Below are 13633 nucleotides of genomic sequence, written 5' to 3'. Positions count from 1 at the left end.
ATACCAAATATTTCCCTTCCCTGCCTCAGCTTAATCAAATTTCTAATTAAGTTCATGGTTTTAGTAAGGCATAAGGAAAGAGAGCTCCAACCTCAGGAGAGACAGGACAGAAACCAGAGAGAATCTAGCCAAAAATGAAAATAAAGAATTTGCAATTCAAAGCCTTGCTTCCTCACCCTAGATACAGAAAGGAAATTTCACCGAGGTGGATAGGGTTCATGAACTCCACTGACACTTTGAAACTTTTCCTAAGGAAGGTCAGTCTGTGGACTCAGAAAGGTGAGTACGGACGAGCTTTGAGCTTCGGGAGAGGGTAGGTGTGGGGACATGGATTTGCAGAGGCTCATTAACCTTGAGGAAGAAGGAATAGAATATGATCAAAGCCTATCTGAATAAGTTAACTTAGCATATACAGAGTATATTCCTAAAACATTTCAGGCAGCCTAATCTGTCTTTTATATCTTAGAATGGACATTAGGGAATTCAAAGAACAAGAAAAGTCACTTCAAAAAACTATAGAGGTACCCTTATTTTAAAATTTTCAATTTTCAAAAAGTCAGAGGAGTTCTATCACAAAAATTCCATTAATAAACATGTTACGGCCTCAGGATACCAAAATCTAAGTGATTAAAAGTTTAGGCAATAGGAATAGGCTACCCATGAAGAATAGGGTAAATATATTTGCTCTTTTAACTTACTTGTGTCTTCTAGTCACATCCAAAGCACCATCCTCTATTTCTCCATAGTTGGGGCTTTCACATGAAACCTGGATTTGTTTGGCTACACCTGAGAAAAGTGTCAATTCCAGCCGTGGAATTGCTGTGAGACTCTCTAGATGCAAGGCATCTGCAGAAGAGAAGAGAATAAAACCAAATTTATTTCTGGTTTAAACTATATTTATAGATACATTTACATAAATACTATAGATATATAAATATTATTTATATTTACAAATATATATTTATAAACATATATTTATAAACTTATAAATTATATATATATATAATTTATAATATATAAATTCTTTTCCTCTTCAGAGATTGGACCACTGCTGAAAAAGCAGAGGTCAGTTCAATTCTATTAACCCTTCCCCTCCTTGATGCCTAGTTATATGAAGTGAAAATGCTTTTTTTTTTTTTTTTTTTTTTTAAGCAGAGTGGAAAGGGGTCAGAAAATCTTTGCCCACTAAGCAACTAGAAGGGTCAACAATCTGCAGTCAGAGGGTAAAATTCAGCCAGCTGCCTGTTTTTGTCAATAAGGTTTTACTGTGACACAGACACACTCATTCATTCAATACTGCCCATGGTTGTGTGACACAACAGCAAAACTGAGTAGTTGCTGCAGAAACCATAGACTCTACAGCGCTTGAAGTATTCACTGCCCAGCACTTGCCAGAAACAGCTTTTCCAACTCCTGAAGAGAAAATGGTTAGACATTGTGATGGGGACCTGAGAAAAGACAAGGGAAATAGGGTAACAGACGATGTTTTTTGGAGGAAACCATCTTGAGTCTAGGAAGCAGCAGAGTTTAATAGAAAAACCACAGGCTTTGGCATCAATCAGAAATTTCTAGTTCAAATCCTGGTTCTGCCACATACTAGTTGTATAATTTTGGATTATAATTTTGGAACATTAGGCAAATTACTTCAGTGTTCCTCTGTTTCCTTGTTTTAAAATGGAGATTACATTAGCACCTACCTGGCAGGGATGTAGTGAGGATTAAATGAAGTAATAGTGATGTTAAGAGCAGAGAACTCTGCCTGGCATATAGCAGGCACCCACAGACACTGTCAGGGTTGTGGTTGTGTTATCACTAGTGTGGTGTGAGTAAAATCATTGCTATAAAGCACCCAACTATTGCTTGATACAAAATGGCCATTCCATTAGTGGTGGTAATAGTTTGCCCTTCTCCAGTTGAAATGATCCGTAGATCGGTATACTTGTTATTTATTCTTCTTAACTTTATTTATTTTATAAGGATACTTTTTTTTTTTAAGATTTTATTTATTTATTCATGAGAAACAGAGAGAGAGAGAGAGAGAGGCAGAGACACAGGCAGAAGAAGAAGCAGGCCCCATGCAGGGAGCCCGACATGGGACTCAATCCCGGGTCTCCAGGATCACACCCTGAACCTAAACCTAAACCGCTGAGCCACCTGGGCTGCCCCTTAACTTTATTTTGATAATCATTCCATTTCTTTTGTTGTTTCAGTACCAGCCACTCACTTTTGCTTTCAACCACATCTAGGTTGTGATGAAAGATGTCACAACCCTGAGCATTTCCTAAGATAAAGCTCATTCTCCTTAGCCTGGCACTGAGTTATAGCCCATAATTTGACCTACAACCTGTTCCAAACATATTCTACTGTATCACAACCAAACTCCTCTTGCTTCCAAAATGACTTGTCTGACTTTGATCCTTCAAACACTTGAGATTTTTGCATTTTTCTGTTTTATTTTTGTCTTCCCCAGTAAGAATACGTTTTCCGTGCTCTTTGTTTTTCCAAATACAACCCGTCTTTCAAGGTCTGGTTCAACTCTCATTTCTTCTGTGGAGCCTTCTCTGAGTCCATTCTAATCTCCCTGATAAGCTGTGAGCTATTTTAGGATTTATTCTCTGTTATACATAATATGGTGCCTTGCACACAGTAGGTGCTCAAACGTAAGTTGATTGATTGCATTCAGGGATAAATATCCAAATATTTAACAACTTTTCCTGTACAAATATAATTGTGATTAATTATTTTCCCTTTCGAAAAGAACCCTACTCCCAAGCCATGCACAATAGGATGGATATAAGGGGTGGGGGGGGATTCTCCATGCTTACCTAACAGAGGCGTGTACCAGCATGTATGTTTGAAGGTCAGGAGTGTCTGATGTATTCGTGCCTCTTGACCACTATATTGTTTATGGCTACACTGCTTCTGAACAGAAAATTAAATAATATTAGATATCTAACGGGGTGTAACATAACATATTTCATTATCTATTCTCCTCATCTCCAAAGGTATAAAGAATATCACTGGTCTCAACCCTGTGAGAGAGGTCAAGAAGAAAATAAACGATTCCAAGTAATAAAGCTTTCAACATTTTGGTCAAAAGCTATACCCTATAAAGTATAATTCTCAATAAAAATCACAGTTCAATAATTTAACAGTATTTTATCAATTACCAATAGTCAACATTCTCATATAAACAAAAGCCTTGAGGAGAAAGGTATATATGAGAGGGAAGCTTAGTTAGTTATACAATATTTCTTCATGATACCACAATTAAGTAATTTAACATATTTCCATATTGTAGGGTCTACCAGAATCGTATGCATGTGTGTGACTAAGAAAAAATAGGGGCTCCTAGGTAGCTCAGTCAGTTAAGTATATAACTCTTGATTTTGACTCAGGTCATGATCTCAGTCTTGAAATCGAGCCCTGTGTTGGGCTCTATGGGGCATGAAGTCTCCTTAGGATTATCTCTCTCTTTCTCTCCCTCTGTCCACCCTCCCCATTTGTACGCTCTCTCTCTAGAAAAGAAAAAAGGTAAAAAAAGAAAAAAGTACATATCCATTGCTTCATCTAATAATCTCTCAAAAATGATCTGGCTTAGAGTTCTAAGACTACTAACACATACTGGACATAACTTTCTCTTTTGACATAGTAGTGATTCACAACTGACACTCAAATCATTTCAAAAAGCTTAAAACTTACCAGTTGTTCTTGAAATGGTTGTTGAATTCCATCTGTGCAGGAGAAGGGATCAGAGTGAGGAGATTTCTCATCTAAACAGCTCTGTCATGAGAAAATGGTGGAGCATATTCAAAGGCAGAATGATGACAAAGATACAAATCATATTACACTTATGAGAAGATATGATACTACCTGAGGAGGGTCGTATTGGCCAGTTTGGTCAAGTGTTCAACTTTAAGGGAAGGTTTATGACTGTAAAGTTTTATTGCATTTCCCTCCTTGCTTCTTCTAGGAATGAAATTTAAAGATCAGGGACAGGAAATGCAATGGTTTTGTCATTGAAATCTTTAGGCAGAGGCCAAGGAAGCTTGTTGGAGACATGTCATGTAGTGAAGATGGTGCCTGTGAAAACCTCACAGCAATCGAATTGTGACCTTAATCCAGGAGGAAGAAACACACCTATCATAGTTATATTGTAATAGAAAATTGTATTGGTGTTGCTAATAGGATTAAAGCATATTTAGATGTGGAGGTTTTCCCACTTCAATTTATTGTAGGGGGCTTTTTAGGCACTCTGCCTAGCTTAATCTCCCACATGAACAATTTTTTTTTCTACTTAAACAGATGTGCCTGCATTATGCCCTGGAAACAGATAGATACAGACATCACCCTTCTATCTTCCCTTCCCCGGTCCTTTCCCCCAGTGCCAACCTTACTGTTCCTTATGTTCCTCATTTATGAACAAAAAAAGAGAAATTTGGCAAGCATCATAAGGGAAAGAAATACACTGAACTCTACCATGGCTATACTAAGATAAACAGAAAGAAGCTGAAAGTTTAATTCAAATAGGAGGTAAAAGAAAAAAAAAAAAAAAAAACAAAAAACAAATAGGAGGTAAAAGAGACAGTAACCACCCCAGCCCATCTAACAGTGCAGAAAGGAGGTGCCGAAGACTAAAACATTAGCCCTTTGCTAATAGATGCAGTAAATTCTAAAATGCTTCTTCCCTGAAAGATGTTATTAGGAGCCACTGACTAAATGTGAGTTCTCCCTTCTTATTTTGCTAAATGCTTTCAGTGCAAAAGAGACAAAGTCCACCAGAGCATTTTCTTCTAAGTTGGTTATTTAATTTTATGGTCAAAATCATTGTCTATTATAAATTAGCTTCCGATCCTTATACAAATTGAACCTCTTCCCCATGGTAAACACACATCACAGGGGTTTTGTTTTTTGTTTTTTTTACCTGAAACAGCAAGCCATGGAGGCGTCCTTTAATTAATTTCTTTCTCAGTGATTCAGTTGTTGCTATAAAGAGAATTCATAATCAGCTTAATATGACAATTTGTAACCCCCTTTCCCGTCATTCCTTTAATAAACTTTTAACAGTTTTAAATTTGGGGTCTGAGGAAAAGAGAAGGTAATGACTTCTGAGAATGGCGTTCTCAACTCACATCTTGCAGAAATGGAAGAGCAGAATAAAGGCTAGAGCAGCCAAATCACGACCACCTCTGGGCATTTAAAATTAACCTTGACAGGTGCATGTGAACTGTCCACTAGACATGAGTCACAGAATTATTTCACCTTAACATAGAAATATACCTTAGAGGTCATTCAGTACAACTGCCTAGAATGCAGAAATCCTCTCTCCAAGAAGCCTCTGCTTGAGCTGGTTGTGATGGCAGCCTTAGAAGTAGAACCCAGAATCCTATGGGTAGGTCTCAGATGATGAGAACACTATTGTCCAGAGGATTGATTGATTTCTTTCTTTTTAAAATTTTATTTATTCATGAGAGAGACAGAGAGAGACAGAGACACAGGCAGAGAGAGAAGCAGGCTCCCCATGGGAGCCCGATGCAGGACTCAATCTCAGGACCCCGGGATCACACACTGAACTGAAGGCAGATGTTTAACCACTGAGCCACACAGGTGTCCCTTCTGTAGCATTTCTATGTCTTAACAGGGATAGAGGATTTCAATGATAACTGGTTTTTTGTGGAGCTAGAATCAGACTCTTAGGAGAATGCTCAATTCAGTATACTTTTTCATGAAATTAAAAATGTCTGTCTTTCTACTTAACTGAAATCTGCCTCCCAATAACTTCAAATTCTCGTCTCTGGAGTAACAGAATGGGGGGGGGGGAATGCCTTTTTAACTCCTTGAGTTACACACTGACATATTACTTACCTGACAATCCATACTCTTTGAAATATAGCCAAGGACCAGAAAATAGGCCCAAGTCTTTTGAACTAAAATACATGTTGATACTCATGCCCTTTATTCCTATGGCAATTCCTCACATTTCCACTCATACAGTAAGCTCTGAATTTATACATAATTCTCACAATCTGGGACTGTTTTCTCAGCCCACAGATGATTAAAAACAAAAATTACAGGAGGGTAGGAAGATCTGCTAGATGGAGACATATTAATAGCTACCACTTTTTTTTTTTTAAATCACTAACAGCAAGGAAAATTAATATCAAATACTCTGGTGTCCAAAACACATACGAATCTGGTACAACAGTTTTATATCTCAATAGCCTGAAAAACTCTGAGCCACAATAATACTAATATGTGTGAAAGTAGATAATCTAATTTTCTATTATATTGAATTTTATTTATTTTTTTAATTTTTATTTATTTATGATAGTCACACAGAGAAAGAGGGAGGCAGAGACATAGGCAGAGGGAGAAGCAGGCTCCATGGACCGGGAGCCCGACGTGGGATTCGATCCCGGGTCTCCAGGATCGTGCCCTGGGCCAAAGGCAGGCGCTAAACCGCTGTGCCACCCAGGGATCCCTATTATATTGAATTTTAGATAAGATAGAATATATCTACTCTATTTAATCTTTCAGTTATATTGAAAGTTACCCCTGTAAAATTCTATTTTTTAAGAATTTTTTTTTCTAAAAATAACTTATTTCACAATTAAACTTGACACAGTGTTACCAGGTCCACTTGGAGGGAAAATAAAATTTTTTTCTAACATATTTAAGTAATTACATTATTTAATTTTTAATACTTAAAACTCCAGTAAAGATTCTATTTTAGAAAATTCTGTTAATTCTACTAAATAACGCATTATCCTTCTCCCGACCTACATTTAAGCAACAGTAACCAAACTTTTCAGAAGTGGCGAATATTATGTTTCTGAAGGTCATGTATCTCCAAAACACTGCCTTTGGATTTCCAAATTAAGCTTGTGTTTCAGAAGAAATAATGAGTTAGTATAAGACTGTCTAAATTGCCCATCTGCTTTCCCACCAGGCAATCTTAGATTTTAGGAATAGTCCATCTCAAAACATTTAAATCATAAACCTTATTTCAACAGATGTTTTGTGCAATGTGTAGCAACTATTTCCATATGTTCCATAAGGCAAAACGTTGCCTTATGACCCTAGTTTGCATTCACCTTTGCATTCTTTGTTATGTGTTTGGAGTTGGACCTGCTATGTCTCTAGGACATTTAGATTTCACATGGAAGCAAATAAAACAATGGCCACTGTATTCCCTGCTGTTGCCATCTGTGATATAGAATGAGACCAAGTATCTTGGATACATTGCCTTTGAAGGAAGCTGAGGTAAAACAACTTTCCAAATGACTATACAATGAGCTTTTCAGGCAAAGGCCCTGCAATTAATTAGCTGTTGATAATGAAAACTATAGTATTAGAGCTATAATAATGCTAACTATCAATGATGGCTGACACTTATGGAGTATGGACTTTTATAACACAATATATATGTTACCTCAGGTACTATAAAACTGTATATTAAAAAAATCAATTTCATTGAAAACAGCAGACCAGAAAAAAATAATTTGCAAAACAAATACATATGTCTGTCAAAGGACTTGTATCCAAAATATGTAAAGAAATCCTACAACTCAGGAACAGAAAGACAAACGTCTAATTTGAAAATGAGCAAATGACTTAGATATTTCACAAAGAAGATATACAATAGCCAAACAGCACAACAAACGAAAATTGCAAGATACCCAGAAGAATGGCAAAAATGAAAAAAATTGACAACCCAAGCACTGATGCCGTAGAAAACCTGGAACTCCCACACACTGCTTGTGGGAGTGTAAAATGTTACTGACCCTATGGAAAACTGGCAGTTTCTTAGTTACAGCTACACTATGACCTAACAACTCTGCTCGTAGATCTTTATCCTAGGTTAAAAAAAAAACATATGTCCACACAAAGACCCATACACAGATGTTCAAGTAGTTTGCTCCATAACAACCCAAACTGCAAACAATTTAGATGTCCAATAATAGAGAAAAGATAACCAAATTTTGGAAAAATTTCATTCAAAGAAATAAGATTCAATCATGAAAAAGGCATACCACTAATAAACACAACATATTAAGATAAATATTATGTTGAGGGAAAGAAGACAGACACATACAAAAGCACATATTTTATATCTCAATTCTAGAAACTAAGCTAACCCATCAGTGATAAAAATCAGATCAGAGGCTGATCCTCATAGTGGTGAAAGTGGGGGAAGGGCAGTGACTGGAAAGTAGCACAAGGGAACTTTCAGGGGTTATAGGAGTATTTCATGCTTGCTCCGGCAGCACATATACTAAAATTGGAATGATATGGAGAAGATTAGCATGACCCCTGTGCAAGGATGACATGCAAATTCTTGAAGCATTCCATATTTTTGCCATGATGTCCTTTGACAGATAAAAAGATAAAGAGGATGTAGGGGCAGCCCGGTGGCTCAGCGGTTTAGCACCTGCCTTTGGCCCAGGGCGTGATCCTGGAGACCGGGGATGGAGTCCCATGTCAGGCTCCCTGCATGGAGCCTGCTTCCCCCTCTGCCTGTGTCTTTGCCTCTCTGTCTGTCTGTGTCTTTCATGAATAAATAAATAAAATCTTTAAAAAAGAGGATGTGGTATATATCTATGGTGGAATATTACTCAGACATCAGAAAGGATGAATACCTACCATTTAAATTGACGTGGATGGAACTGGAGTGAAATAAGTCAGTCGGAGAAAGACAATTGGCATATGGCTTCACTCATATGTGAAATATAAGAAATAGTGAAAGGGACCATAAGGGAAGGGGGAAACTGAGTGGGGTAAAATTAGAGAGGATGACAAGCCCTGAGAGACTCCTAACTCTGAGATGCAGAAGGGGAGGTGGGTGGGGGGATTGGGTAACTGGGTGACAGGCATTAAGGAAGGCACAGAATGAGATGAGCTCTGGGGGTCATACTATATGTTGACAAATTAAATTTAAATAAAAAATTTTTTAAAAAGATATTAATCACAGGTATACCATTAATATGTTGAACATAAGCTGTCTGGGTGGCTGGGTTTGAATTCTAGTTCTGTAACTTGCTAACTCTGTGACTTTTGGTTCATTATTTACTGATTCTGAGCATTAAGGTCTTCATCTAAAAAAAGTGTTAAAAAAAAGTTCTGTGTTTGGATGTGCATTTGGCAAACTGGAGAAACAATCCACTTAAGATCTGAACATTTTGTGATGTTAATTATGCATCAATAAAAGAAGGAATGTAAAAATCACAATAAGAACAAAAATATCAGAGTTTGAGATAAACACGGTTAGGAAGAAACCATTAAAAATGTATACACAACACTGTAAGCAGAGTACTACCAACCACACTTATACACTATTAGTGCCTGGGAAGATAACTTGGATCACAGAGACGTGCATCTTGAAATGACCAAACGCTGCCTCACAGAATAATAGAAATGCACAATAACAAAAGCGTAGAGATGCTGGTGACATTTAAATGGCACAGTGCTGGTGGGATGCTAAGAAAATGCAGATGGAGGTGGAACTCAGGCAGTGGGACTGCTGAATTGAACGCAAGAGGGAGTACAGTCTGCCACAAGCCAGAGCTCTGCAAGGCTGGGAGGCAGTTCGCTTGGGGGTGGGGTGGGTGGGTGGGTGGGGGGGTGGCCCAGGTGCAGACACTTGTTTTTAATTTTCTTAAAAGAAAGCTAAAAGGGCTTCTGCTGCCTGTCAGCAGCCAAGCTGAACACTTTCTCCTTCCCTGCTGAAGGTCACAGTTCTCTTCCTACCGTCCCAGATCTTATTCCCAGGAAAATCATGAATGAAACGATAAAACTTCCATATTACACTCACGTCATTATCCATTGGCTAGTGGTAAATGAGGTAATGCATGTGGCAGAAACGTGCTCTAGCAGAATAGACTCTGCCGAGTGTGACCAAGCACTAGCTTATTGCTTTGCATTTGTTATTTATAAATTAGCTACTGCATTTTCTGGAAGGGGATACTGAGACCAGAAAGATAAAGTGATTTGCCCAACTTTATCCAGTTTCACTTTTTTTTTTTTTCTTTCCAGTTTTGCTTTTGACCTAGAATCAGAAGGTAGGTTTAACTTCAAACACCATGCTCTTAATCATTACGCTATACTGCCTCTGGATTATTTTATCCATTTCTGCATCTTACATTTGGGAAAACTTAGGCCCCCATCCCATCAGAGCTGTTGAGCAAAGCTCTATCTGATTTTGAGTTTTTCCCTTGGTCCTCAACCCAACACCTATCTTTAAGGGTCTCAATCACCTGAACCCCTGTTTCTAATCTCATTTCCCTCTTGTGTACTGACTGTTCAAGACACGTGGCTCTCATCTTGCATCCATCCTCAAAGCCATAAGGCTCTCATCTGTCCCATACCACATGCCCTCTGTGCTAAGGACAGCAAGTTAGAAGACAGTCTCCAGTGAGATCATCTAGGGGAAGCCCTTCTCTAAACTATAAGGTTTATACAGATACTATGTTTAAGGAATTACGATATACAGGAGTGTTTCAGGCTCTTTTGCAGGGAAATATTCATAGTTTCTAAAGGTAATAAATTTCCTCATTGTTGATTAAATCAGGGACTCAATGAAGATTTCATGTTAGGGGCAATAAGAGGATGAACAGCAAAGAGGTGATGTATTAGATCAAGTGGTCTATATTTCATTAGATTCACTCTAATATATTGAGTGAATGCCCTAGGTCTAAAGCCTTTTTTTTTTTTTTTAAGATTTATTTATTCATGAGAGACACACAGAGAGAGAGAGGCAGAGGGAGAAGCAGGATCCTGGGATCAGACCCTGAGACAAAGGTAGATGCTTAACCCCTGAGCCACCCAGGTGCCCCTAAGAAGCCTTTACATTTCCTTTCCAAAACAAATATCCATTTATACACCTAATACTGCCTTTGTTAACAAGATACTTAGATACATACATAGATAAGAAGCAGAAGAAAGGAAATATGTAAGTAACCATTCAAGAAATTTAGCAGTACTAATGGGACATTTCATGGAGGCTAGCATGTACACTGACAGCCTCATAAATCAGTCCAGTCCTGGTGGCAACTGAAAACTTGAACAATAGTACTTATCCAGTATTAAGTCCAGGATTTCTAATCAAATGTCATAAAAAACTTCTGAGGTCCAGTTTATGAGCAGTGTCATTGACCTGAGCATTTGGACAAAATAACAGAATCCTCACCCAATTTGCTAATGAACCATTCTGAGATGCAACAAAAAGCAATTGCCTTAAACACTTAATAGTTTATTAAGCTAACCAGAAAGTTTCAGAAAAACTAAATGGATTTGAATATTTTTGTTTTCTGACTCAGAATTCAAACGTCTGACTCAGAATTCAAACAGCATGTGGTGGCAGTGGTAATGGTAGAATGTGCCAGGATGTGTTTATGTGATAACTGTCCTACCTCACTGACATTTATTCACAGTCTATCTGGAAAATCTGCTCTACAGAACGTTTCAAAAATATGTGCTACCTAAATTTCCCTCTTGTTGCAAAGGTTGATTTTTAAGGGCATTGTTAGAGAAATCCTCATAAGCAAATGGGCTTCAGAGCAAAATCTTGATATGCATGCTGCTTCTGGGCAGCAAAAGATACAAACAAGTAACAGAGTTCAAAAAGGCAGGCAGGTTGTGAGCAACTCAAGACAGAAAGGAGGCATCCATTCTACTCTATAAATAGGAAAAAAAAAAAACATGCATGCAACCCAAGAAGCTTTCACCTTCTGTTTTTAATATATTTGGACCAATGAACTGGGAAGATAATAGCAAGTTCATATGAAAAAAGTATATTTGGGGATTAGTTACAAAAGTTGACTCTTCCAAGAAGGTATGGGGGGCGGGGCAGAACTACAGAAGGAGCTAAATTCTTAGTTTTATAAAACTATGGGGTATAATGTTGATTGAATCAAAGACAAATATAACTGAACCAAAAGATTAGTCCCCTAAGCACAGTATCTAAAGCAAACATACCATAAACCAAATCTGGAGTGCTTTATTATTCGTGTCTCAACAGGAACACTTCTAATCACAAGAGAACCTTTCCCAATACCCACTGAGCAATCAAAAAATAACATATAGATTATGTAATTTAAAGCTTTACACTGAGGGAGTCAACGGATACTTAGGATTATTGAAACCTAGCAAGTTCTGCAAGGTTTCAAAATAATAATAAAATATTGAATAATTACTGTTACGTTAGAATCAGCCAAGCCTTTTTAGACAACATTCTCAGTTAGCAGGAGAAAGGATATAATAAATCCAAAACAAACCCAAGTCTGAAAATCTCCACCTCTAGCTTAGCTTAAACTGATAATTCATTTGTTTGTTACCCAAATCAGTAGCTTTCTCTAAAAATGCATGTAGGACAGCCAGGGCAAGAAGCTGGCAAAACAAAAGCAATTGTCTGATAAATGGCCAAATAAGCAAGTTTTATTTTTACCAGATTATGTTTCCAGAATAAAGTATGCTTACGAATAATCTGACATCTGTCATCTGACAATTGACTTTACACCTAAACACTCTCGGATAATACAGAAAAATGATAAATATTCTAATTTTTTAAAGCAAAATATATATGTAGAGAGCACATTAAAATTTTAAAAGGATTTTATATATTTAATATTTTGCTATACTGAATTCATAAGTATTTTGCACAACCCTAAAATTACTACTTAAAACAAAATAGAAAGGCAGGTCCTTTTCTACCATATAATGGTTACAAGCTAGCTAATAAAATCAGGATGGAATATGTAAGCCATTTGCAAGTTCAAATACCCCATGCATACAAGATTTTTTTGTTTACTTTTACAGATATTGAGAACTTTTAATATTTAAAGAAATAACAGCCATGAACAAATCCAGCTCGTAATAATTAAAAAAAATAATAAACTGAAAGGGAAAGTCAGTCGTTTGAAATCAGTCTACTTGGCCACTAGGCAAACCTCTCTGGAAGCCCCACACTACTGCCTTCTGGAACCATCTTATTGTCATAAATGTGGGCAATAATGCAGCAGCTGTCATCTACAAAAATGGCTGTAGTCCTTTCGCCACACCTCAGAGCGGACTGAATTGGGACATAACACATATTTGCTACTCACTTTTCAATTTTCTCGTCTTCTGCTCAAGTGTCTGGCAAGTGTTCACTAACTCAGTATTTATAGTCCAGAGATTCCGTTGTTCCGAGATTGCTTCCTCTAATTTATGCAGCAAAGACTTAGCTTTTTCACGGGCTGAGTGGGCTGCTGGATCTCGATCCTCAACCTGAAAGCGTACAGTTAATACTGGATTTTAGCAGGGTGGCCAGGAAAGAAAGCAATTGAGCGCTCACTGTTATTATGCATACGAAACTGAAAATGTGCTTTTCTTCTCAGGGAAGTGATAAGCCTCCACTGAACTTCTGCAATTCTGTGTTTGCATGGGCTTTGTATGCCTGAGCTATTTCTACAGTGGTAAGAGTCCTGATATGTCAAGTTGCCTCTTTCTGCAAAGATGCCTCTTTCATCAGCAGGCTGTTGACACCGCCTCTTTTACAACTCCCCCTTTGCTTCCTCCGCTCACTGCTGGTCGCCAGGGACTGAACTTCGCAGTTCCTCTTTGGTGTTTTTTTTTTTTCTTCTTCTTCTCTGTTCCT

At 37.6% G+C, this 13633-nt stretch overlaps 1 protein-coding gene and 1 non-coding gene across 2 annotated transcripts in view; one reads left to right on the top strand and one right to left on the bottom strand.

Annotated features, from left to right (window-relative positions):
* Positions 1-13633, bottom strand: part of LOC121480284 (inositol 1,4,5-triphosphate receptor associated 2-like) — a 120783-nt gene that overhangs the window by 38051 nt on the left and 69099 nt on the right. The window contains 5 exon segments of the mRNA XM_041736733.1: positions 699-846; positions 2826-2922; positions 3703-3783; positions 4925-4986; positions 13101-13263. Of these exon segments, the coding sequence (XP_041592667.1) occupies positions 699-846; positions 2826-2922; positions 3703-3783; positions 4925-4986; positions 13101-13263 (551 nt within the window).
* On the top strand, positions 8252-8358 carry LOC121480436. Its single transcript, XR_005984959.1, has one exon. It is a non-coding gene; the product is annotated as a U6 spliceosomal RNA (small nuclear RNA).

Source organism: Vulpes lagopus, chromosome 21, assembly GCF_018345385.1.
Source record: "Vulpes lagopus strain Blue_001 chromosome 21, ASM1834538v1, whole genome shotgun sequence".
NCBI classification, from domain to species: Eukaryota; Metazoa; Chordata; class Mammalia; order Carnivora; family Canidae; genus Vulpes; species Vulpes lagopus.
The sequence above is the reverse complement of the archived record's forward strand: the minus strand, read 5'-3'. Positions and strand labels throughout refer to the sequence as shown.